Source organism: Vicugna pacos, chromosome 34 (assembly GCF_048564905.1).
Source record: "Vicugna pacos chromosome 34, VicPac4, whole genome shotgun sequence".
NCBI lineage: Eukaryota > Metazoa > Chordata > Mammalia > Artiodactyla > Camelidae > Vicugna > Vicugna pacos.
This window is the reverse complement of record NC_133020.1, coordinates 9,296,580-9,324,193: the sequence shown is the minus strand read 5'-3', so window position 1 is coordinate 9,324,193 and position 27,614 is coordinate 9,296,580. Positions and strand designations below refer to the sequence as shown.

The following is a 27,614-nucleotide window of genomic DNA, read 5'->3' as shown; positions in this document are numbered from 1 at the left end:
ATAATAAACAAATATAATAAGGCTGCAGGATATGAATCAATACACAAAAATCTGTTGTGTTTCTATATGCTAACAATGAGCTTGTTAAAAGAGAAATGAGAAAACAATCCCATTTACAATTTCAACAAAAAAGAAGGAAATATCTAGGAATAAATTTAACCCAGGAGGCTAAAGACTTGGACACTTGAAAACTGTAGAACGTTGTTGAATGAAATTGAAGATGACACAAAGAAATGGAAAAATATTTCATGCCTATAGAGTGGAAGAATTAACATTGTTAAAATGTCCGTATTACTTAAAACAATCTACAGATTCAATGCAATCCCTATCAAAATCCCAATGATGTCTTTCACAGAAAGGGAACTAAAAAATTCTAAAATCTGTATGGAACCATAAAAGACCTCAAACAGCTAAAGCAATCCTGATAAAAAAAGAACAAAGCTTAAGGTATAATACTACCTGATTTCAAAATATATTATGAAGTTATACTAATCAAAACAGTATAGTATTTTAAAAAAACCAGACACATAGATCAATGAAATGGAATTGAGAGCCCAGAAATAAACCCACGCATATATGGACAAGGAACAAAGATCATACAATGAAAAAAAGACAGTCCCTTAAGTAAATGACTTTGGAAAAACTGGACCGCCACATGCAATAACACTAGACCACTATCTCACACCATACAAATAAATCAACTCAAAATGGATCTGACTTAAATGTAAGAACTGAAACCATAAAACTCCTAGAAGAAAAGACAGGCAGTACACCCTTTGATATTGGCCTTAGCAATAACTCTGGATATGTCTCCTCAGGCAAGGGAAACAAAAGAAAAAATAAACAAATGGGACTACATCAAATTAAAGAACTTCTGCAAAGCAAAGGACACCATCAACAAAACGAAAAGACAACCTACTGAATGGAAGGAGATATTTGCAAATCATATGTCTGATGAAGAGGTTAATGTTCAGCATATGTAAAGAACTCGTAGAACTTGAAAACCAAAAACCAACCTGATTAAAAAACGGGCAGAGGAACTGAATACACATTTTCCCAAATAAGACGTACAGATGGTCAACAGGCACACTGAAAGACGTTCAACATCACTAATTATTTGGGAAATGCAAATCAAAACCACAGTGAGATATCATCTCACACCTCTCAGAATGGCTATCATTAAAAAGGCAGCAAATAACAAATGCTAGGGAGGATTTGCAGAAAAAGGAATCCTTGTGCATTGTTGGTGGGAATGTAATACTATGGAAAAAAGGATGGAAGTTCTTCAAAAAGTTAAATATAGAACTACCTACCATATGATCCAGCAATTCCACTCCTGGGCATTTATCCAAAGAAAATAAAAACACTGATTCAAAAAGATATATGCACCCCTATGTTCATTGCAGCATTATTTATAATGGCTAAGTTGTGGAAACAACTCAAGTGCCCATGGATAGAAGAAAATATAAAGAAGATGTTGTTTACATATACAATGGAATACTATTCAGCCATAAAAAGATGAAACCTTGCTACTTGCAAGAACATAGATGGACCTTGAGGGTTTTATACTCAGTGAAATGTCAGATGGAGAAAGACAAATACCATATAATTTCACTCATATGAAAAACAAACTGACTGAAAAACAAAGTAAATGAACAAACCAAAGCAAACATTCTGTAGATACAGACAACAGAGTAGTGGTTATCAAAGGGAAAGGGGTGTAGGGAGGGCAAAATGCATAAGAAAGGAAACTAACTTTTTGGTGGTGGGCACACTGTAGTGTATACAGAAGCAGAAATAAAATGTTGAACATAACGAAACTTTTTGAAAAGTTTCAAGAAGAAAAGCTGATCTTGGTTATAAAAACAAGTATTTTTCATAATATTGGATATATTCATAAATCAATTCTATAAATTATCATTGTACTTTCCTCAAAATAAATTTGAATTCTTTAAAGTATTTAATGAATAGTAAAAAATTACATTTTTAACACTTTTTGCATATTTCAATTATTGAAATCATAATTTGCAAACAGAATGTAAAAAAAGAGCTGCATAAATTAATTGATTAGAGATTATATAATGTATAAAATGTAATTTGTAATTCTAAAACTGTGTTTTAAAATATCTTGACATATGGAAAAATTATTTTAATACAGGTCCTATTGGAATTGGATAAACTTATATTCTGTACCTGAATAAAAAGTAACTGAAAATACCTATAGTTTTCCAGCACTGAAAATTGGCAAATGTTAAAAAAACCCTCATTTTCCTCATATAAATACTTTTCAACAAAGATACTCTAAAGAGAGGCAAAAATGATAGTACCTGTGATATTTAAAATACAAAATGTACATAGGTTAATATTTTTAAAAAGGAATTGAGAATATTTCCATTTAGCCCAACTTGCTATGGGCTTACTAAGAGAATATTTTCTTCATTAAAAACATTATGACCTGCAGAGAAGAGTTAATTGAAAATGCTGACAATTTCAAATTTAGTAATCATGAAATGCAATTTCGATGATTTCAGATAATTTTATGAATAGACTAAAATGTTTAAAAATAATTTGAAAAATATCCTTCAGAAAAATCATAGTGACATAACATTATAGACAAATACTCATAAAAAACTGAATAAAGCACATGGATATATGTGGATATACATACTACTGGTATACATAAAAAATAATATCAATCAAGAATAATTACACTGTGTATACATAATTTTTATAATACAAATATTAAAGTAAGGAATGAAAAGAAAAATTTTTTAAATATTTCCATCAATTTACTTGGATATATGTTTTTATTTGAAAAAATAGAATAGTAACAAAAAAGTTATTGATCAATACAATTTCAAAAAATGTTCTAAGCTTAATTTTTCACCACCCAATTTGCTCTAAAAAGTATTCCAGTTTATATGATCAATTATATATTTACCCTAGGTATAAAAGAGATACAAACCAAATGCCTACTAGGGTAAATAAAACTTTACTACAGATGTGTCACTGAGGTAAACATTAAAAAGCTGAATTCACAGGAACAGCATAGAATAGTGGTTGCTAGGGGCAGAGGGTGGGGGAAATTGGGTGACGCTGGTCAAAGGGTATAAACTTTCAGTTAAGGATGCATAAGTTCTGGGTATCTAATGTACAGCATGATGACAATGGTTAATGATACTATATTACATACTTGAAGTTTCCTAAGAGAGTTTATCTTAAATGCTCTCACTACAAAAATAAAAAATAGGTAACTATGTGAGGTGATGAAGGTGTTAACTAGCTTTATTGTTCTAATCATATCACAGTATATGTATATGTCAATCACAATGTGGTATACCTTAAATTTATACAATTTTGTCAATCATATTTCACTAAATCTGGAAAAATAAAATCTCATGCAGTACTTCCATTGCTGCAAATGGAGGAAAGCAGTCAGACTACTACAAATAAAGCAAATGAGAGGTAACAAGGGTCTGAGTTAGAACAACAGAGAGATGAAGGAGAAGTAGATTAGTATATTAACTCCAAGAACTGTTGCTTTTCTGTGTGTGAAATTCTTGTGTTCCAATCACAGTTCTGCTACACTTTTAGCTTTATTCCCTTAGTTAAATAACTTGGTTAAATAATTCCCTTAGTTAAATAATAATCTCTACAAGTTATTATTCTTACTTGTAAAATGAAGAGTAATACTTGCCATGCAAAGACTATGTGAGCATTAGAAATAATACTTGTAGAGTACTCAAAACACGTCCTAGCAGATACTAGCTTCCACATAATAACATGATTTATATGCATGCCCTTCCTGTATTCATTGGAAACAGAAATATCTAGTGGACGGGAAGGTATTAAGTTCTCTGTAGGATGTCTGATGCAAACCTTCATCTGTGCTGTTAAACATGTTTCAAAAGCTATAATGCCTAGTGATAGTTTCTGTTTAGACAAATTTAGAGACATGCTAAGATCTGTCATAGGAAATAACAGATTACAAAGAAAGTACACACATCTATCCAGAAAATGTGGCATAAACTAGCATATTGATTATGCATATTTATTTCAGATATTGTATTTTTCTCATTCTTATAGTTTATTTTTATAGTTTTCGGTAAAATTTTCTATTTCTTTTCATTTATTATGAGATTGTTTTCCTTTACTTCAAAGGCCTGGTTAGATTAGTTGCTTTAAAATTCTTGTCCAGTAACACTAACTTAAGTGTAATGTAAAGGTTGGTGTTGGCTGATTGTTATTTTTCTTGAGAATTGGTCACATTTTCCTGGCTCTTCAATATGGTGGTAATTTTGGACTTTGTTTCATTCTTTCAAAGGGTTTTGATATTTTTTGCTTGTTTTATAAGGCAATTAAGCGTGTTGACCTCAAGCCGCAAGCTCTCTTAGGCAGGAGTTCAAATCTCATTTCAATTACTTTGTCCTTAGTTGGGCTAACCTGAGGTACCCTGTTCATGCATGGCTCAGAGGTCAAAGATTTGGACAGTTTATACACAGAATCTGGGGCCCCTTCTCTAGATGTCTTCCTTATGAGATTCTTCCCTTTTAGGTAGCAGCGGTTAACCTAAACTCTTCTTTCTCATTCTTCAGGCCAAAAGGACTGTGGGTTTTTAAAAAGTGTTTTCACTTTTCTGAATAATGCTAACTGTGGCCTCACCTTAAAGCCATGAGAATGAGAAACTAAACTCAGCATTTCCTTCTTTTAAGTGTCAACTCCTGTCCACAATCTGATGACTTTTGTTTGCTCTCCTATGCTTTTAGATGTTTTTTGTTTTCCCCTCACACTTTATCATTATTTGCTGCAGGATCAGTCCATGGGAGCTTATTCAGCTATGTTGGAAGTGGAAATGGTTATAAATATTTAAAAATCACCCTGGCTGTGGTGTGAAAAGAGTTAACAATGAGGCAAGAGATGCCAGTTCGAAATGGTAGTGGTCGGGATGAAAAGTGATGGTCATTTGAGGTGGAAGTATAAAGTGGAGCGTACTGAAAAGAGAGATGTTTATAAGATTAAATTTTTAGCTTTGGGTGACTGATTGGATGTGATACATACGGGAGCAGATGCTCTGGCCTGGGCAGCAGGTAGCAGGTGGTGACACAAGAAAAGGGAGGTGAAAATGGAGAAAGAAGAGGATGTGATCTGGAGGTAAAAACCAAAATGAAGCCCTAATATAGGCACACTGGAAAAGCAGCCTGAAAGTCAGCAAAAGCAAGCTTGGCTCAACATACAGATTAGACAATCATCAGCATTTAGGTGGCAATAAAAACAATGACAATTGACAAGTTTTCTCAGAATGAGTATGTAGAGTAAAAAGACAAGAGTCCGGAACAAAACTCTGTTGAAACAAAAAATCTGGAACAGCCAGAATAACATAAACCTGCTAAGGACACTTGAGAAGAACAGTGCAAAAAGTAAGATTTGGGTCATGAAAATGTAAACAACTCAGTTTTTACCAGAAAAGACAAGAGAGAGAGGTATGGGTAAGTGAGGATGCGGTGGGGCAGAAGGAGTTTTTGTTGTTTTTTTTTAATGGAATAAGCTTGAATATGGATCAATTGCACAGCTATTTTCCAGTAAGTCTCAGAACTACATCCAGATAAAAACTCTTTCTTGAGAACCAAAACTTAGCAGTGTCTATTGGATGTATGTTTACTTTTTAGTCATCTCAAATTTGATTTGTGAAAAGATGGTTTCATTGTCTTTAACATCAAGACTTCTCTTTTTCACATCCCCAATAATCATATTACTACACACAATTATACACACTGGAAATCTAGAAAACAAAATCAATATATTCATTTTCCATTATTCCCACATTTGTTGGTTCTCCTCTTAAACTTCTCCCAAGTATGTCTGTAACCTTTTGTTTCCCTTTCCCATCTCTACTCATCTTTTTTTTTTCCTGAAATCTGCTTTATAACTAATTTTTTTGCCATAAATTCATCTTCCTTATGGCTGCCAGCATTAGCCCTCTGAAATTTAATCTCTTTATGTCCCATTTAAAAATGCAGAATGATCTCCCAATGGTTGGTATATTTCTGTCCTTATGTTCCACCCACAGATACTCTTTTTGTTTTTCAGAAGATCTATATTCTTTCACTACTCTTTTTGAGTGTTTCCCAGTTTGTTTTAAATGTTTATTTATTCTTCAATTTCTAAGAGAAATTATGGTCTTTGTGTTTGCATCTGTTATTCCCCAAAAGACTTAGTTCAGATGTTACCACATCTACAGAAACTCTGACCTGTGTTGGCAGAATTAATCACTCTTTCCTGTGTACTCACAAAATTATAAATTTATAGCAATTATAGTATTCATTACTGGATTATACTGGCATTACTTATTTATTGTTTATTGCCCTAGGAGAATATTAGTTCTCTTTGAGCATCTAGTTTGTCTTAATTGTTTTTACTTCCCTATTTACTCTGTACCAGAAAAGTACAAGGCTTAGGAGAGTAATTGCCATATTGTAGTTGCTCAATAAATGTTTGCTGAGTAAATAAAGTGAGGTTCAAATGAGTTAACTGAGTTAATCATGGCTGAAGGTGTGTCAGTGTGGAAACCTGAAACTGTTTTCTGACTTCAGTTCCAAGACTCTTGCCATAATAAACAAAACACTGACCTGCCACGACTGCAGGTAAATAGACTTCAGCTTTTATCTGAATGCTAGCTGTTTCTTTCTGTTTTGGGTACTTCAAAATCTGATGATTGTGAACATTTAACTCTGTGTTTTGAAATCTCTCAGTCTTAAATTCCCTACCCTCATGGCGTGGGTCTTTTACAATTTTTCATTGGAGCGTGTAGCTTTATTAGTATTTAGTTTCTTATCTTCTGGGAAAATCATCATATCATTCTTTCTCTGAACTTGTCCAACATTAGCAACATGGTTGAAAACACCCATTTCTCAGGGTTATAGAGAAAAGAAAGCACATTTATAAATCTACCTTTATTAAGTAATTTCCTATCCTTCTAAACTGCCAGCTCACTGGAGGAATCCTATTGTAGTCACTGTGTTTGCATCTGTTCCCCTTCTTTGTAAAACCAACTTAAGGTTACATGGTGAGAATTTTTATTTTAATGAGTCTTTCTCTTGAGCTAATCTTCCCTTTAAGATTGAAGACACGGACATTACAAAACCTATCTCCGAATTTTCAGGAAGCTCCTCTAATACAGGACAAGTTTTATACCTGGTTATGCTTTAACGGGGTGCCTTGTTACTTTCTCAAACTCCCTCCTCTTTGATTTCACCAACTAGTGCTTTGATGACCAGGATTTAGGTAAGAATTTGCTTCGGTTTTTCTTTAATAATCAATAAGTCATACTCTCAGTATGCTCATTACCGATTCTGCAGCAGCTATAATAGTGCCTGACAAAAAACAAACGTTTGGCTAAATGATCAGAGTCCTATTTTTATCTGAACGAACTTAATAGCTAGATGACAGTAGCTCACAGTGGTAATAAAAACAGACATCTATCAAAGCTTACTATGTGGCAAAAATTTAATGTATGTTATTTTAATCTTCATAACAATTTTACTATGGTTATCTCCATCCAAAAGCTGAGGAAGCTCAGAAATGAGAGGTTTCACTATATGTTAGCTCTGTACCAGATTTATAACCTAAACTGGGGGAATAATTTATTCAACAACTAAAAAACATTTATTGAGCATTTACTCATTATGTGTCAGGCATCTGAGTTTGACAGACTCATAACATTTTTGTCTACTTATTTATTAAAGAAGGAAAGACAAAACTTGAAAGCTTTCAGTTCAATATGGCAGACTGAGAATAATAAGGCTGAAACCACCTCCTCCTCCTTCCAATTTTAATAAATGATTTTAAACGTATTAAAAGCAACTTATACATCTCCTAGAAAACAAGAGACACATCTGTAAATCAGAAACCATGAGACTTTTCTAAAAAGTAAGATGTAGAGAGAATTAGGGTAAAGAAATTACATTCCAAGACAAATGCAGGAGGAAAAAAAAAAACCTGGAAAAACATGGAAGGCGCTCCAAGGGTGTTTCAAAGGCAAAAGCCACTGGATTATAGTATCGAGAGAGGTTCCCAAAGACAACCAAGAGGCGGTTGTATACGGTATTCCAACCACTCAGTCGGAGACAACATGCCTCTTCCCTTGATTAACATTTCCCCTGATCATCAAAATACCCCCACTTAGCAACCAGCAAACTACAGAGGCATCTACCCTGGGCAGGAGGAGTGAGTGTGGATGGATGCTCAGACATACGGAGTGTAACTGTCTCAGGCGACTGGTGATACCCACGGAGACACGGAGTGCCCACATACATAAGATTAACTATTGACTTACCCTTCTGCTAATGATTGGTGCTTTCCACCCCAGACAGACTCACAAAGACTGAATATTCAGAGACAAGGAAACTGGAGCTTTCATAGGTAAAACAGAGCAGACAGTCAAGAATCACCAAATATTTTGATTAACCACTCTTTTTTTCTGTGTGTAGAGGTACTGGGGATTGAACCCAGGACCTCGTGCCTGCTAAGCATGAGCTCTACCACTGAGCTATTACTCCCAACCCTCCCTCAATTGACCACTCTTAATTGAAGGCAATAAAACTCAACAAATCAAAAAAATCCATCCATGACTTTAGGGTCAGTTTCTGGAGATTTTAACGTATTCCTTTAAATATGTCTTGGTACCTTATTTCTTTACATGCCTTGTTATTTTTTTGTTGGAATGCTGGCATTTGAAAGATCAGCCAACTCAGACTTTGTGGTTTGTTTTTGTACAGGGATGATTTTCTCTACCCAGCCAGGCTAGAGATTCTGGAGCCCTCTCAAGCTCTTTCTGGGTTTATGTCCCCTGAGCTATTTGAAGAGGTTTGCTGGTTTCAACTCGAGCGTTCTCTCCGGCGTCTTGAGATACTGTGGCCTCCCACTGGTGCCACAGTAAATCACAACACTGGCCTCCCATCTAGTGTTTATCTGTGGTACTGCAGCCTCCACTGCATAGTTTATTGTCTGTTCTGAGACTCTTAATCTGACCACCCACCCTTGTCAGCCCTTGGATACAGACGAGTCCCTCAGGCAGCCCCCCAAAAGTCAGAATGCTGGACGTAAGTTCTTCGCTTCATCTCCCCAGGGAGAAGATAGGAGTTTGTTTTTCTTTTATACCCCCAATTACATCAACCATGCTTGGTTGGGGAAGGCTCTGAAAAGATTGTGGAGAGTGTCACAGATTTTCCTCCTGGGCTTCCGTGTCGTTAGCTTTGCACTGCCTATGACGCAGGAATGCTTTAACTGGTTTCTAGATTTCTCACAGAAACATCTGTTCAGTTTTTTGTTGTTAAATCCATGTTTTCATGGGGGAAGGAGGGTCAAGATCTTCCTAGCCTGTCATCTTGCTGATACCACAGGACCAACGACATTTCTTCATTTTTGGTGTCAACAACGTAATTTTTAAATGTTTAGAACCTGAAATGATTTTATTTCTGTTCTATGACGCAAAGTCTGTATGATTCTACAAGGTTTCAAAACTGACTCTCCTTGAAGAAAATCTTCATAATTTCTATCTCCATTGGATGAATTTTAATATCTTCCTAAGAGTCTTGTTCTTCACTTCACCACCTTAGTAAAACTAATTTTGACTTCCTTCCACCTTTTGTGTTTCATTCTTAGACGACTTCCTTTATCTTATGTAAGAATTCTTAATTATCTCTAATAAATCGTATCATTTTACACTTTTTTCACAAGTCCTCTCAACTTCATTGAAAGTTCTCAGGGAAGGACGAGGATGGCGGTGGTGGAAGGATGCTTGGGGCTCACCCTCTCCCACAAACACACCAAGACTCACATCCACGGACCCACCCAGCCAACCAGAGCACCTGCTGAACTTTGACAGAACATCGCCTTCTTCAAAAAACAAAATACACCACCAATCTGGTAGGAGAAAAGGAAAAAAGAGAGAAGAACAAGGAAAACAGTGCGGGACGGGCCCCCGAGGAGGGAGCGGCAGAGGACTGGCGCTCGTTCGCTGGGGCTCCCCTCTCCAACGGGGAAGCCAGCAGGACGGAAAGGGAACCTCCGAGGCTCGGATCTGTAAGGAGCAGCCCTTGACCCATAGAACTAAGATAAACGGGCACAGAGGATCCCAGCAAAACCAAGCCTGGCAACTGGGGGCCGGGACAGGCCGCCTGAGCCGGGCGGAGGACGGGGCGGCTGCACTGAGGCCGCCCGGGGGGACTGCAGGGGGCTGCGCGCAGTGGCTGGGAGGGAATACAGAGCAGAAAAACCTGGGTTCTCCATAAAATACGAAAAAAAAAAAAAAAAAAAAAGCAAAGCAACACGGCCGGTGTGCCCTGCGGGGAGGGGCGCCATAAGCCTTTGTCTCCTCAGACCCCGGGCGCCGTTACTGGCGCTTCTCGCAAGAAGAGAGGCGGGGCGCAGCCACAGCCGCCATCTCCTCCTGGCGCAGCCCCTGGTGGGGGCGGGGCCGCAACCTCCTGGGCGGCACTGAGACTTGTTCACAGCCCGAGGCAGACAGGAATGTTCTGCCCCTGTGCCTCTGTGAACTCGCGCCTCTAAGGCAAACGAACAAACAGCGGAGTTCTGGCGCAGAGCAGGGGCGCGGGCCGGAGCGGCCGCTTCCCCCAGCCCGCCTGACAGGGAGCTAGGACCTGACGCGGTGCAGGGAGCCGCACTGTCCGCGGGAGTGACCCGCCCAGATACCCTGCAGGAGCCCGGCGCCTAGACGCGGTGCTGGGAGGGGGCGTGAGCCGCCTGCTTACCTTGCACTAGCGCGGCTACGGACAATGGCTTTCGGAGGAGCCGCGACCCCCACAGAGCATGGCGCTGGAACGCAGCGTGGAGGGGGGGCGTGACCCGCCTGCGCACCACGCAGAGCGCGGCGTGGGAGGGGGCGTGGCGTGCGTGCGTGCGTACCTGTGCTGAGGGGGGGTGCCCGAGCTCAGCTGTCTAGAAGGGGTGTGACCCGCGTGTCTACCGGCACAGGGAGCAGCACAGACCAGGTGCGTGACCAGAGGAGGGCCTCTGGAACCAGTGAGTGGTGTTCGAGCAGCAGGGCAAGGGTAGGAGCAGTGACAACCACAGAACAAAAGGGAGACCACGCCGAATGGCTAGGGGAGACTCTGCAAACCAGAACCCCGGCCACATCCCCAACCAAAGGGGTAACAGGCAAAAGGCAGGGAAGGCTTGACAACCACCCATACTTAAGAAGGACCTCTTGACAAAATTATTAAGAGCGCACAGTCTCCATGGGAACACACTTTTTTTCCTTTCTTTTCTTTTTTCTTTTTCTTTTTAAAATTTTACTTTTTTAAAATTTTTGTTTCTATTTTTTAATCTCTTAAAATTTTTTCTTTTAAAATATTGTTATTATTTTTTAAAATTTGCCTCAATTTCATTTTTATTTCTCTTTGTATGTTTTGGTTATCAATTATACTGTTTTCAAATCTTTTTTTCTTCTTCTATGCTAAAAGAAATACTGAAAGGTCCTCGCTAAATAGAAAAGAAGCAGGATGCTACAGAAAGGAGAAAGTCATAATTGGAAAGATAATGACTACCATGAATTACAACAAAAGAAACATGAAATTGTAAGAGGACATCTAAATCATTAAGGATGGGAGAGGAGAGCAAGAAAATATCGATTTTTTTTCTCTTTCTTTCTCTTTTTTTCTTCTTTCTTTCTTTCTTTCTTTTTTTGTTTTCAGTAGGATGGATTTGAGCTTATATTACTACCTGTTTAAAACAAACATATAATAATGTGTTAATATATGTACAAAACAGGATAACCACAAGCCAAAAACTTACAACAGAGTCACAAAAACTAAAAAGAAACCAAGATAACACAAAGGAAAATTATCAAACCACAAAAAAGAAAAAGAAAGGAACAAAGAGGAAATACCAAATCAGTTGCAAAACTCAGTTCAAAATGGCAATAAACATCTATCAATAATTGCTACAAATGTCAATGGACTAAGTGCTCCAATCAAAAGACACAGAGTGGCAGACTGGGTAATAAAACAAGAATCTACAATACGCTGCATACAAGAGACCCTCTTTAGTGAGAAGAACACACATAGACTGAGAGTGAGAGGATGGAAAAAGATATTCCATGCAAATGGAAATGACAAGAAAGCAGGAGTAGCAATACTAATTTCAGACAAAATAGACTTTAAAAAAAAGGCCATAAAGGAAGATAAAGAAGGACATTTTATGATGATTAAAAGAGAGGGTGTGGAGAAAAGGGAACCCTCCTGCAATGTTGGGAATGCAGTTTGGTGCAGCCATTGTGGAAAACAGTATGGAGATTCCTCAAAAGACTAAAAATAGACTTACCATATGACCCAGCAATTCCACTCCTGGGTGTATATCCAGAAGGAACCCTAATTCAAAAATATACCTGCACCCCAATATTCATAGCAGCACTATTTACAATAGCCAAGACATGGAAATAACCTAAATGTCCATCAACAGATGACTGGATAAAGAAGATGTGGTGTATTTATACAATGGAATACTACTCAGCCGTAAAAATGATAACATAATGCCACATTCAGCAACATGGATGTCGGTGCTGAAGAATGTAATTCTAAGTGAAGTAAGCCAGAAAGAGAAAGAAAAATACCATATGACATCACTCATATATGGAATCTTTAAAAAAAAAAAAAAGACAAATGAACTTATATATAAAACAGAAACAGACTCATAGACATAGAATACAGACTTGTGGTTGCCAGTGGGGAATGGGATGGGAAAGGATAAACTGGGGGTTCTATATTTGCAGATACTGACTGGTATAAATAAAATAGATAAACAAGTTTATATTGTATAGCACAGGGAAATATATTCAATATCTTGTTGTAGCTCACGGTGAAAAAGAATGTGAAAATAAATATATGTATATTCATGTATGACTGAAGAATTGTGCTGTACACCAGAAACTGGCGCAACATTGTAAACTAACTATAACTCAATCTAAAAAAAAAGTTCTCTAAGTAGGAAGAAATTTTGCCTGCTATGGAGGATCTATATTGGGCCTTTTTTCTCTTTTCTTCAAGCATGGCTTCATGTAAAACACACAGTAGGTTCTAGTTAGACAAAAGTTTGACGAATACTTTTTGAGCAACTGTGTTGCAAGCATTTTTCTAAACACTGAGAATTTAGCACTAAACATTTTTCTAAGCACTGAGAATTTAGCACTAAACAAAGCAGACCAAAAAAACCCTGCCCTGATGAAGTTCATATTTAATTGAGGGCAATATACATTAAACAAGTAAAGAATTAAAATGTAATGTGAGGGGGGAAATGGTGTAATTTTAAATAAGTTTGTCCAGGAAAGTCTCACTGTGAAAGTTACACTGAGCAAAAACCTCAAAGATGTGAGGAAGTGAGTGATAGGAGTATGACTCCAGATAAGAACATTCCCTGAAGAAAGAAAAAGCAAAAACGAAGAATCTGAGGCAATATAATAAACATGAATTGCTCAAGGTACAGCAAGAAGTCTACTGTAGCTGTAGGGGAATGAGCAAGGACTAGAGTTACAGAAGATGAGATTTGGAAGGTAAAAGGTGGCACCTGTGGGGAGGGGATGCCTAGGGGAGGAGAAGAGATCATTTGGGCCCTTCGAGGACATTGGGAAGACTAGATATTACTATGATTGGATGGAAAAACAGGGAATGGTGGCATGATCTACTTTTCATCTTGAAAGGATTTTTCCACCTAATGTGTTGAGAAGAGACCATAAGTGGACAAGAGCAGAAGCAGATATCTATTAGGAGGCTAATGCAATGACCCAATCTAGACACGATGGTGGCTACCTCTGGTAGAGTAGAAGGTGATGAGAAAGGCTTGTCCTAGTTAGCTTGGGCTGCTACAACAGAACACCAGAGACTTAGGGATTTACAAAATTTATTTCTCCCCATTCATGGGGCTAGAAGTCTGAGATCAAGGTACCAGCACGGTTGGGTTCTGGTAAGAACCCTCGTCCTCATTTTCAGATGGCTGTCTTCTTGCTGTGTCTTCATATGGCTGAGGGAGAAATATTAATCCAATCATGAGGGCTCCATCCTCATGGCCTGATTATAGGTTCGCTTTACACCATTCACTTTTACCAAGGACCTGCATTGGTACCTGTTTTCTGCTGACTGAAAGAAATCCAAAGAGAATTTTTGCTTTTACAAGAAAGGGCAAAAAGTAAAAATAGCATTTAGCATTTGTTTTGCAGCGAGCCATTAGAGGGGCAGTGGGCACTTCCGGCAATGACAGAGACACCTCCAAGCTCTGTCCCTGGGAAGTATACTCAGCATCTCAGCGTCAAGCTGCCATAGACTTGAACTGTGTCTGTGAGCATCTGTGCCTTTGTCTTGATTTATTTTGTGCATTTGTTAGCAAGATATGTCCTAAGGTAATTGCATTTTGGCTTATGAAAATTTCAGAGGAATGCTCTGCTTTCGGATAACGAGGGAAATCTATACCACTGAAAGGACCCATCTCCTAATGTCGTCACTTTGGGGATTAGAATTTCAGCGTATGAATCTGGCGGAGATACAAACATGCAGTTCATAACAGGATAATATTTTAATACTAGCTATAAAAGGAATTTACTTATGGATATAAATGTAGATTGTATGAAAGATGAATCAATAAATTTTGTCAAAATCAAATTGAAAATAAAACATCTTTAACCACTGGAGTTAAAAGTCTTTTTTTTTTTTTTTAGAACACTGACTATATCACTTTGTTGTGTTCACTTTAATTTATTTTTCTCCAATATTAGTGAGGTTTTATAAATGAAAAAAGTTCCATTTTTCAGCTGACTTCCTGGAAGTGCTACCTTTGAGAATGTCTAGCCACTCCCATCACAGTTCACCTCTGCTATTTACTTGGTGATAAATAATAGCTTGTCATCATGGCCACCTCAGACGATTAACTAGCTTCTTAGAAATCAGCTAACAACTTTGTCCTGCTTTAATAATCTGGTGCCGTAACCAAGTTAGAAAATGATGCTTTATCGGTATAGTGATGTTACTGTTAAAAGGACTAAGAAGTACCAATTGGAATAGAGAAAAGGTAGGTATGCTTTTTATGATAAAAAATAATATTAAGTAAAGAAAAAAGCTATTTTAATTCTGGGCACATATCAACATTATGTAGTCCTTTGAGTAATCATTTACCCCGTTCCTTCTGTTTTTTCTTAGATGTTCTTGGCAGCCCTGTGCCTCAGTTTTATTTCTAAGGCACTAAATGCAGTCCTTATGAAAAGCTCCATCACTCAAATAGAAAGGAGATTTGACATATCATCTTCTACTGTTGGCTTAATTGATGGAAGCTTTGAAATTGGTAAGTTTTATTTCTACTTTTATTATTACTTAGTAACCAGATTTGCAAAGGTAAAAACTTTTCATACATGCTCTACACAACTGATTCTTAACCAAGGGTGAATCTGCTCTGCCAGGGGGAATTTGGCAATATATGGAGACATTTTTGGTTATCATAACTGAGGGTCAGAGGTTCTGCTGGCTTCTAGTGGTAGGAGTCAAGGATATCTTAAAACATCCCACAATGCACAGGACAGCCTCCAAAACAAAGCATTATCTAGCCCAGAATGTCAAAAGTATAAGGCTAAAAAACAGACTCATTTCCTGCAAACTGATACTTTACAGGGCTTAATCTTCCCTCTCTTAAGGTGCCTTGAAAAGAAAAAGGTGCAAAGAAAAAGGTTGGAGAGAGGTTTATGATTCTGATGATTTGAGAAGGGAGAAACCATTTTGAAGCAATCTTTGTTAGATTCTACTGTTTAACTGGATACAAAATTTGGAGTTAAAGGTTTTTTTTTTCTTACAACATTAAATATATTGCTTTGTTGCCATCAATTTAGTTTAGATTGCTCCAATAATAGTGAGGTTTTATATAATTATTGAACATTCTTTTCTCTTATTTTATGAACTGGTAGCTAATTACTTCTGCTCATTTTAGAATTCCCCCACATTTTAACAATTTGAAAGGACTCAAAAATTATGTCTATTGTATAAATCATGCATTTTTTTTACAAGTTTGCTCTAGCTTTTTGTGATTCACAGGCTATTGTACCAAGCATATCCTTTACGATTCCACCTCCCAGGTTTAATAGAACCATCTAGAACTTTAGTATTAGATTGTTGTAAGCTTTAAACTCTAATTCACTGTATATCTCTTTTTTATTGAGGAGTTGATTCTTATTATGTTTGTTAAACTTTCTATTTCACAGCAATTATTTGACACGGTTATAAGTTTTACTAATTTCTTTCTCACCTCTACTTCTTGAACCTTATTACTTCAAGTCTCATCTTTAGTTTTCCTGGAGTATGTCTTCAATTAGTTAGTTTTTTCCAGAAATAATTGAACATATGACATTTTTCTGAGCCCTTGCTTGTTGGCGAATGTGTTTGCTTTACTACCATAGTCAAGTGATAATTTGACTGAATATGAAACAAACAGTTCAAAATCTTTTTTCTTAGAATGTTTAAAACATCTACTGTGTCATAACATCCCATATTACATACAAGAAATCATAACTAGTATTATTGTCATGCACAAATAGTTACCTCCTCTTTATGCTTGAATTTCAGAAATTTTACCAGCATGTATCTAGGACTCTTTCTTTTCAATTATTTATGCTGGAGAAATGTAGAAATTTTCTTCTGAAGCCTTAAGCCTTCCTTTAGCTCAGGAAATGTATTTTATATATTTAAATTTGTTTCTTCCCCTCTATTTTCTTCTGAAATATGTATAAGATAAATATTATATTTTCTGGCTATTTTTTTCTTTAAGTTTTCCTTTTTAAATATCTACATTTTTTTCTTTAAATTCCATCCATTTTCTCTGATGCCATCTTCCATCTTATTGTATCAGGTCTCAAATGTACATTTGTCTACAGTATTTTTAATTGACAACAATACTTTATTGTTCTCTTCTTATTTTTAATCTGCCAGTTCTTATTTACGGATGCAACATACCTTTGTACCTCTAGAGATACCAACTGGATTTTCTTCAGTTTCTTCTCTTTCTAGTTTCCTTATTTAACTGTTTCTTCATGGTAAGTTACTTTATCTGCCGGTTCAGTTTGGTGCTTCTATTTCATGTTACTTTTTCCATCAAATATTCCGTAATTCCTGGTTGTTGTCTGTTCGTTATTATACCCGTAGCTCCAGTTGGATTAGAATTGGTCTTGACTCCTTTCACTTAGAACGCTTGTCTTCTTCTTTTTAATGGAAGTAAATTATAAACATTAAATTTCAAGTGACCTACCCTCCAGGAAACTTTCCTGAAACCACTAATTAATTTGCGTTTTCCTTTTCTGTGGTCTAAAAGCACCTTTACCTATCCATTTATTTTTGTCACTGGTCTGCAGTTTCTTCTAGGGCTGATTCTGTGCATGGTTTATTCTTTTTAAAAAATTTCTGACTTCTAACACCATGGCAGGTACTTATTATGAATTTAAAGAATGCTAGGAGTGAATTCAAAATGCATAAATAAATACCTTTCCCTCAGGTCAGGACTCTGTCCATTTTTCTCCATTCCAGTACAACCCACTCAACTTAAAATTCTTCAATAAAATTTTGCTTCGCTAATACTGCCAAGTAATTGAAGAGCTTTCTTTCTTATCTAAAGCCAATCCTACTTATTATTACTACCATACAACTTTATAGTGAATGGCTTAATATAATTGAGTTTCATCTTAATTAAATTACCTGATCTTTGACAGAAAGTACCATGTCTTATGCTCTATTTGTATCCATTCTGGGGCCTTCCATTCTATTGGACACAAAACTGGACTCAGGCACTGTTTACTATGATGAATCACATCCAAATAATGTTGTTCTCTTTCTAGGAAATTTGTTTGTGATTGTCTTTGTGAGTTACTTTGGAGCCAAACTACACAGACCGAAGCTAATTGGAACTGGTTGCTTTATTATGGGACTTGGAAGTATTTTGATCGCTTTACCACATTTCTTCATGGGATAGTAAGTGGCTCTGTGCCATTAATTCTCATTTACTTGTAAATTAATGATAGAATTTTATTTTTTTCTTTTACATAATGAATCCCCTTTAGAGAAGAATATGCGCTAAGTATGTATAGAAACTGAGTATATTTCTATGTATAATTGCCTTACCTACTGGGACGCTCACTGATATTGAAATATGAGTAGCAATAAATAAGGTGTAGTTTCATAGGCTATAAATAAGCCTTTTGTGACTTTTTAGTTATAACATGTATTCTGTGTCTTTGCCTACAAGACTTTGATGATATTCAGTAAGACTTCATCACTCAGCCCACTGTAATATGGTTTTTCCCAGTACTGTTTCCGCTAAGACTTCTTCCTACGTCACTGTGTAGTTATAATTAGAATCAGATACTAATGGCAGAAAACCAAAAATAGTGATGGCTTAAGTAAGATAGAAGCTTGTTTTTTTATATAAAGAGTTAATGTAGCCAGCCCAGGAATGGTGTGGTCCTTTTTATCACATTGCTGTGCCTTGCATGGCTTTGACTTCATGGTCCGAATGGTGGCAATGTTGTTCCTTGGCGTAGGATAGAAGAAGGAGAGGAAAAAAAGAAGAGGAAACAGTAATGCACACAGGCTGAGGCATATTTTCAGAAACATAACACTTCTACCAACTTCACATTAGCTGGAAATTTGTTACACCTCACATCCAGATATCAAGACATTGGGGAAAATAGACTTTATTTTAGGTATCCACTTCCCAGCTAAAAATCCCACCTTCTGTTACTATGGAAGGAGAGAAGAATGGATACTGAGGGCCAGTGAGCAGTTTCTGCTGAAGATACCAATTACTTACTCATTGCCAATACCAACAGCCATGCCTTTTGGTTACCATGTTAATTATTATATTTGACCCTCATCTTCTTCCTAGTACTGATCCTTCCTATTTTCATTGTATTATTCTCTCCATGTATTTCCTCCTTTTGGCTTCTTCATCATGCCCATCCATTTCTTCTGTGACTGATGCACCAATAAGGTCAGTATTGCCTAGACTCCCTCCTCAATCTTCTTCACTTTTCATTCTGCATGATTTGTATGGAGTACAAGCATTAAATGCAACTATCACTATATACAGTGAATTTTTCTTATACTGAAGATCTGTGTAATCAACCACCTCATGGGTATCTCCTCAGCATTTTTTGATTGAAGTATAATTGACTTAAAATATTATATTAGCATCAAGTATACAGCATAGTGATTCATTATTTTTATGTGTCTTATTTGTTTTATACCTAATAGTCTGTATCCTTTAATGCCTTTCTCTTATCTCTCCCCTTCCCCCACACCTCTTCCCACTGGTAACTGCCACAAGTTTTCTATCTGTGAGTCTGTTTCGATTTTGTTATATTCGTTTTTCTTCTTTTTGTTTTTTTCAAATTCCACATATAAGTGAAAACATACAATATTTGTCTTTCTCTGCCTGACTTACTAAGCATAATACCTCTGAGTCTATCCGTGCATTTTTGGATATCAGCATTTATCTCTATTCTAGCTCCATCTCTGTTGTTCCTATTAAGTCCTTCATAAAATTGAAATGGATTAGAATTTTTTAAACCAAGTTTTGAAGAGCCAGGCATATGACAGTGTATGTGTGTGGGTGTGTGTGTATCCATGAAAGAAAATCAGACAAGTTATTGATGAAAAATGTAGGTGAATCAGGATGATTATAGATTGATTTTGAAAACACTGCTCTAAAGCTTATTAAACATTGTAAAATTTGTCAGAAAGTTTAGATTGTGACCATCTTTGAAGATAATTCAAAGGGAATGGATAAATACAGTTACCTCTTTTTTTTTTTAAAGCATTAAACCAAGGTATTTCATACCTTGATTGGAATATAAGTACTCCTAGGATGAGAGCAACACAATAAGCCACCTTGCCTGGGGAGTATTGCATGATATTTCTTAGAACACTCCTATTTCACTTTTACCCATCGCATCTCCTAAAATACAGGCTTGAAAACTGTCAAAGAGGATCCTGATAATTTGAAGAAGAGAATGGTGCAAAGGGGAAAATTCCGCTGTATTTTTGGGAAAGGTGAAAATATTCAGTAGATAAACAAAATTTTAAATATAGTAATTTTCTTACAGTTACAGATATTCTAAAGACATCTCTACTAATCCATCAGAGAATTCAACATCAAACTTATCAATCTGCTCGATTAATCAAAATTTGTTACTCAATAGAACATCACCAGAGATAGTTGGCAAAGGTAAGAACTGAACTGATACTAATGAATAATAATGTCACTAATAAATATTCTAAAATTTAACAATTGAATTACATCTGTAAAAAATGATTGTGATACCTAGTAGCAAAATTGATTTAAAAAAGGAAAAATGTTAATATATATTATATATAAATAAATATAAATAAAAGAATATAAATAGGAAAAGTATCAACATATCATATATAAAGAGCTTTTAGAAATTATAAGAAATGAGGACTATTTTGATAGGAAATTGGCAAAGGATATATGCAATAAAAATAAAGAGGAAGTGACATAAATATGTTAAAAATGTAACTTTATGAAAAATGCAAATTATTACACCAATTAAAGATTTTTTACCTATTATAGTGCAGATTGTACATTTAAATAAATTATAACACTAATTTTTCTATCTACAAGATAAGAAAAGATTCAAAATAAAAAGAAATGAGGTAGAAAAAAAGACTTTTATGTATTATGGGAAATGTATAAATTTCTCTTTTTGGAGGTTAATTTTCACTATGGTAAAGAACAAAAATATGCATATCTGCTTAAATCAGCAATTCTACTTTCATTGTTTTATCTGAAGTAAATAATCAGGAATGTGCAAAAGGATTTATTTACAGTTATAGCCGTAGCATCCATGGCATAGAATGAAAATTAGAAACTTTTTGTCAGTACAAAGAAAGAGATTGATTAAATAAATGATGAGACTTGCATTCAGCACACTATTGTGCAGTCATTAAAATCCTGATATAAGTAAGTAAAGAATATTATGCATATTTTTATATTCACAAAAATGTGAAAGATAGATACAAGTATTAGAAGTGGCTCTCTATGTGTGGTGGGATTACAGATAATTTTTAATTGTTTTTGTGCTTTTTGGTAATGTCAGATTTTGTAATGTGACTATAAATCATTCTTTTTTTAACATTTTTTATTGATTTATAATCATTTTACAATGTTGTGTCAAATTCCTGTGTTCAGCACAATTTTTCAGTCATTCATGGACATATACACACTCATTGTCACATTTTTTTCTCTGTGATTTTATAAATCATTCTTATAATTAGAAAAAAGCAAAAAAATTCTTAAATGGAACAATTAAAGGGTTAAATTAGTTGAATTTTAAACAGGAATGTTAAAATCAATGTTTTAAATAAAACACTCTCTTGTCTACATAGGTTGGGGAAAGGAATCTGGGTCATATATGTGGATATATGTCCTAATGGGTAATATGCTTCGTGGAATTGGGGAAACTCCCATAACACCCTTGGGGATTTCTTACATCGATGATTTTGCTCCAGAAGGACATTCTTCTTTTTATTTAGGTAATGTACAGAAAATATTAGATTTTACGGTTACTCTCCCTGAGTTTACCTTTAAATAATATTGTTCCCAAACTTGTTCTTTTACTTATTAAAAAAATTATTTGGAGAAATGTACTGTATAAGTTTACTTTAAAAAACATATTGATAGGTAAACAACACAGGGAACTATATTCAATAGCTTGTAACAACCTATAATGAAAAGGAATATGAAAAAGAATATATATATGTATCACTGAATCACTATGTTATACACCAGAAACTAACACAACATTGTAAATCAACAATACTTCAATTAAAAAAACATTGACTAAGAACTTTGTATTCTTGGCATCTAATAAGAATATTTTATAATATTTTTAGGAAATTTGCATGCAATAGCAATGATTGGCCCAATCATTGGCTTTACAGTGGGATCTATTTTTTCTAAAATGTATGTGGATATTGGATACGTAGATCTGAGTAAGTACAATCAGAACAAGGTAACATGATAATACTTTCCAAATACATGACAATTAATTAAATTCACTCTTTCAGTAGTCCTTTGCTGACTATTTGTGAAAAGTTACAAATAGGAAATAAATCTGCTCATAGCCAGAATAAAAATAAAATTCAGCTCCTATTCTACATCAAGCTTTGACAACAAAGTGCAAAATAAGAAAACTGAACAAACTTGCTGAAGATGACTTCATCCGAAGTAACTGCAAACTGCAGTTCCCTCAATGTGCTCTCGAATGTCACTCCCTTGCATTTCCCCTTAGAAAACCTTCTTTCCCTTCTCTATTTGCATACCTCTTCAAGCCTCTTCCAAAATGTATCTCCTCTTCAGAGAAGCCTACTTCACCACCCTCCACTGGCCCCAAGTTAAGTGCATGCAGTAATCACCAAGTGCATACTTTTATTGTGGTGCTTATCACAACAAGCCATAAATATTTGTGCACTGACCTGCCATGTCTTTTAGAACGTAACAGTATAGTATCTGTCTTAATGTTTCATAAATAATTAGTGTTTGTGAATAAAGAAATCTGAATCTCTATTTCACCCAAACTTACACAGAGTAGACATCATACTAAGCCAACAAATAACCACAAACTAGTAAGTATTTTATAATATAAAGCTGAGACATGTACCCGATACAATGTTTTACGTCCTCTATTTTGGACGTGTGAATTAGAGTGAATTCATGTGCCATATGTTTCTGTTCATTCACTTACAGGTTCATCGTTGTTTTTTATCACTAAGAACCCAGAAATAAATGATTAAAATCTTTAGAATGAGTTTTGTAACCTCTTTTCTATGGTCAGCAATCACTACTCACAGCATTCTAGATCCATGGTGATTCCATTTCTACCACTAAATGTCTAAACCTTATTACATCCTCTCTTATTCAGTTGTGGTTATCATGTAAAAAAATACGAAGTATACTTTGGCAACACTCCAATGCCTAGAGGACCAACAAGATCACATAAATGAGTAAAGAGTGTCCCATGTGGTGGTTAAACTGGGAAAAATTAGTGGTGGTGGGTTACCCTCTGCACACACCTGAAGGTGCATGCACTACTCAGCCTTAACCTAGTCTTCTCATGCAAAAATTTGGATCCAGCAATGACAAAATCTTCTGACTGGTTTTCAAGAAAATCCAGAAATCCAGATTTTCATGTAGAATTTCCCAATTTTTAAGATAGTGTATAAGCCAAGGAAGACACTTTGGCAGACCATGTCTAGCCAGGTCATGAACTCTAGTTCCTACATGTAGACCAGTGATAGAACACGAAAAAAAATGTTACCAAAAGAGGCATTTCTGAAGATGATGAATAAACCATTAGCAAGTAGATGGAGCCACTGATTTTACCAGTGACTTCCGAAGTCTGTCTGAGTTGCCAATTACGGAAAAATACGACCATGTAAATCAGTTTCAAACTCAGATCTGTGCATACTTGAAAACCACTTCAATAAACAAGATGAACAATTTATTTCTATATAGCAAGCCAATGTTTTCTCGTGTTAATGAGTTTTCCTATAGATCAAAGAGTAACAGCACCATTGTTGTGCTTCAAACAGCTATGCTGTGTGTGTGTGTGTGTTGCCTTCTTATTAGAATGTTTACTTTCTACTTACTGAAATGGCTTTTATACTTGTTTGGATTTATCATTTACGAATCACTCATGCAGCTGTAAAGAAAAATATTATTGAAATAAAATGATTAAATTATCCCTAAAATTTAGAGTCTAACTCTTCCAGGTCACTTTTAAACTCAGATTGTCATTGTGGGCATGTTTTCACCAATATCATCCTCTGTGCTGTCAAAGAACTGGAAATGCAGATTCTGAGGGGAAGAAGCCCCACTCTTAGCTCTGAGAATTTCTTGCAAATGACTGTAAATTTCATTGCTGGTGCTTTCTTGACCTTGGGGGATGGTCCCAAGAGAAGTTTCCAGACAATAAGGAGGATTCGTGCTTTCCAATGTTGGTCCTCAAACAGTTTGCAGGCTTCAAGTTTCAATAATGGCAGCTGCCCCAGTCATGTCGCCAGAAAAGCCACCAAGTTCATACAGGCTCTGGCAATGACAACAATGTCATGACTGATTCCTGGATATCAGCAATTGTAAGACGTTATTAAATGTTAGACTTTTTCTTATTTCAAAGATGAAAACGGGTGAAAAAAAGAAAACAGTGTCTCAGATTTGACGAAACACAGTTTACTTTCTTCAACTACGGAAGACAGCAGTTATCGCCATTGTTGCCCAGAAATTCTTGCATTTCAGCACTTCCAGGGTATTCAACCCACATCAACACAAATATAGGGATACGGTAAAGAAAATACAACTGATCTTGGAGATATTTACCATTACATCATTTTATTAGTGTGAATAATGTTTGTCTTAACTTTTTAAATCTAAGTGTTCTGTGTATTGTACCATTTTCTAAACCAAGTCAATTTCAGATTCTGTGATGTCCTTAGAATCCTTTCCAAATAAATATAACCAGAGAACTCTGGGTGAAAAATATCCTGAAATGTGGTTTATCTTCATCCTGAATAAAATAGCATAATAAACAGAAACAAAAATTAAAGTTAGAATTTAAAAAATTTTTTTTTGACTGGCTTCTTCTAATTCTTTTTTCTAGGCACTGTCAGAATAACTCCTAAGGACTCTCGTTGGGTTGGTGCTTGGTGGCTTGGTTTCCTGATGGGTGGACTAATAGCCATTATTTCTTCCATACCATTCTTTTTCTTGCCCAAAAATCCATATAAACCGCAGAAAGAAAGAAAAGCTTCAGTATCTTCGCCTGTGCAAAGTGAGGAAAAGAGTCAAAAGGCTAATTTGACCAAGAGTGGGCAAAAGTTTACTGAAAATATAAATGGTAAGTATTTCACGTTTGTTGTCCATTTGGGATTATTAATCCTAGTGAAAGGGAGAAGTGAATATTCCAAAATAATGTCGTCTTCCAAATGTCTGAAGTTAACATTCTTCTGCACCAAGTTTGGCTGAATTACTCTAAGATTCCTAATAAAATTCATAAATATTTTCTGAACAGACATCAACTCTCTAAAGAGAAGAGGATTAGCTTTATGGTCTTTGGCAGGGAGAAACTAATCAAAGGCTAACAATATCTGTTATTTGTAAATCAAAGAGTACGTGTTCATTTCCAGATTATATAGTGTAAACTATGAGGGTTAAAAGGATTGTATTATTTCTTCCTTCTTTCCTTCCTCCCTTCCTTTCTTCCTCCCTTTCTCCCTTTCTCAAGTATTACCAGGAACCATACTATGCCCTGGCAATAGAATATTGTCTCTGTCTTCCAAATATTTAAAATCTAATGGGATTGTACCAAGAAATATATAGACGATTGCAATATGGTGCCTGTATAAGGAACTATGAGTGCCTATAAATTGGGCAATTTAACTGTTCTTACATGGAAAAGCGGAGTATGGAGAGGGAAATGAGGGGAGGTTTCTCTCTGGATAGAGTAAGATTATTTTCTTGGTAATTATATAGGGAAAAAAATGCTTACCTACACATTCAAAAATGAAGTAAAAGCAACAGCAGTAGTTAAGAGTATTGGAGTCCGACATGTGAATAAGAATCCTCTACCATTTGATGGTGCCTTTCCTTTTAAACATAAGCCCTGAGGGCTAATAGAGAACAATTTAGGAGCAAGGAATCTGGGAATGATTCAACAGCAATCAGAGCAAGATAGCTGAAACAATGAGGTGCTAACAGCACAGTTTTCAGATTGCATAGAAGTGGTGGAATAGTAAAAGTCAAAGCAGAGCATCCCCTGAACCCTTGGCAACCTTTTCAAGTTGAAGTGACATTAGAGATTCTCAAGTGTACCCAAGTGTTCCCTCTCATCAGTTCTTCCACTCACAACTTTATTGTTACTTTCTTCTCTCTACCACTCTAATCCAAAAGCAAAGGTGTGCCTTGTACTGGCTCATGAGAGAGGACTTAATTTTTCAGCTGCATTGGTAGCCTGAATTTGGCTATGGTGGGAGAAGTTACCCCCTTTTATTACTGTGGAAATTGGAAAATACTCAGGTCAGGCCTTGTTTTCCCAAGAATCAATTGTTGAATGTTTACCAGCAAATCACCGAGTTAGAAGTCTTTGAAATTTAACATACACACTAAAAGTAACATTCCAATAAATTTTCATTTGGTCTTTGTTGTTTCCACTGTAGCAAATTAAATCCATAAAAAAAAATAGTGGGTTATCTAAACCCAGAGGATTGGATTGACTGTGAGCCCAAAACAAATGGAGAGGATAATGAAGAAGCAAAAATAGGGCAATTGTAAATATCATCTATGTCATCAACTGTGTTTGTAAGATAGTGACCAAACTAAGACAGTAAAGAGGTCCTTAATTGTGTGCTGTTAGGAATAGACGAAATAACTAAGAACATTTAGTCAGAAAAAAAATCAAATTTGAATAGAAATAAAATTAATTGGTTAGAAAGAAAGAAAGATTTCAGTTCACTGCAAAAACAATTTGTAAAAAAGAAGAATTGTCTAAAAATGGAGCAATGCCTTTTGGAGGTAGTCAGCTTACTGTCAGTTGAGTTGCTTATTGATTGAATTATCAAGGGTATAGAGTGGATCATGATTGTGTAGAAGTTCAGACCAGATGCCATCCAAGTTTTCATCCACTTCAAAAATTAAATGATTTGGTGAGCCTATCTGCCTTATTTTATTTTACTTTTTTATCAAATGTCACAACTGACTTACAGTGCCTCACAAGTTAATGGTCCTTCCTAACTGAGGAGTCCCACGGAGAGGAGTTTAGCATTTTGGCCTAACAACTTTAAATACTATTTATTCCTGCTATGCATTTCCTTACATCTTTTTATTCTTCTATGCCCTTTGCCCTAATCTTTGTTCTTATTATTATAAGCAAATTAAACTATTTGTTAGTTACCATTGGAAAGGTTTAGTTCTGACCACATCTAATGGAAACATTTAGAGATCTACAGCACAAGATCTTTCAGAGATGTCCATGCCATCGATCTCTCAATAACCATATCTGGTTCTGTCTTGCTAGACTCTGATTCTTCCCACTGTTTTTCTAAGTAGTTCCTTCCACTTTTAATTCCCATTGCAGCTGGTTAATCTGATGATCAGAGACCCAGATCCCGTAATTCTTGGTAGGTATGGAGATTAAGAACTTGTTACACACCTGTTTGTAGGCATAGGTTTTTGCCCTGTTATTGTCATAAGGTCACTTGAGACAGAGTATCACCTTAAGAAAGGTGATTGATAATATTACCAGATTTACTGACACAGTATTTTATGGTAGAAAAGCCATATCCCAGGAAACAAGAGATCTGAGTCCTGGTACTAAATTGAGCTTTGTGATTTTTGAGCCTTAGTCATATTTCTGGATGTGTTGGATTATACTATCTTTAAGATAAATTTCTACATAATAATTATATCATTAATATAACAATTATATTATTAAGTGCTAATAAATAAGAAACCCTGCATTTCATTCACTTTTGTTTCTTGAGTGCCTAGTATATTACATGGTACCCAAA

The 27,614-nt window shown here is 35.8% G+C and overlaps 1 protein-coding gene and 1 long non-coding RNA gene across 7 annotated transcripts in view; one reads left to right on the top strand and one right to left on the bottom strand.

The window, feature by feature from the left end:
- LOC107033153 (uncharacterized) overlaps nucleotides 1–10,854 on the bottom strand; it is a 75,975-nt gene extending 65,121 nt beyond the window's left edge. For 3 of the 4 annotated variants that reach the window (XR_012066973.1, XR_012066972.1, XR_012066975.1), the window contains exon 1: nucleotides 10,770–10,854. This is a non-coding gene — a long non-coding RNA (uncharacterized lncRNA). Of the gene's footprint in view, nucleotides 1–8,332; nucleotides 8,808–10,769 lie in introns of those variants that run through there. The other variant, XR_012066974.1, reaches the window with a different exon arrangement.
- The window catches only part of SLCO1B3 (solute carrier organic anion transporter family member 1B3), a 58,311-nt gene that overhangs the window by 7,026 nt on the left and 23,671 nt on the right, over nucleotides 1–27,614 (top strand). For 2 of the 3 annotated variants that reach the window (XM_072954760.1, XM_072954759.1), the window contains exons 1-7: nucleotides 10,974–11,009; nucleotides 15,201–15,342; nucleotides 17,873–18,005; nucleotides 20,138–20,259; nucleotides 21,441–21,587; nucleotides 21,948–22,046; nucleotides 24,710–24,946. In XM_072954760.1, coding sequence (XP_072810861.1) covers nucleotides 15,201–15,342; nucleotides 17,873–18,005; nucleotides 20,138–20,259; nucleotides 21,441–21,587; nucleotides 21,948–22,046; nucleotides 24,710–24,946 — 880 coding nt within the window. In that variant the 5' untranslated portion in view covers nucleotides 10,974–11,009. Of the gene's footprint in view, nucleotides 1–10,973; nucleotides 11,010–15,200; nucleotides 15,343–17,872; nucleotides 18,006–20,137; nucleotides 20,260–21,440; nucleotides 21,588–21,947; nucleotides 22,047–24,709; nucleotides 24,947–27,614 lie in introns of those variants that run through there. The other variant, XM_006199918.4, reaches the window with a different exon arrangement.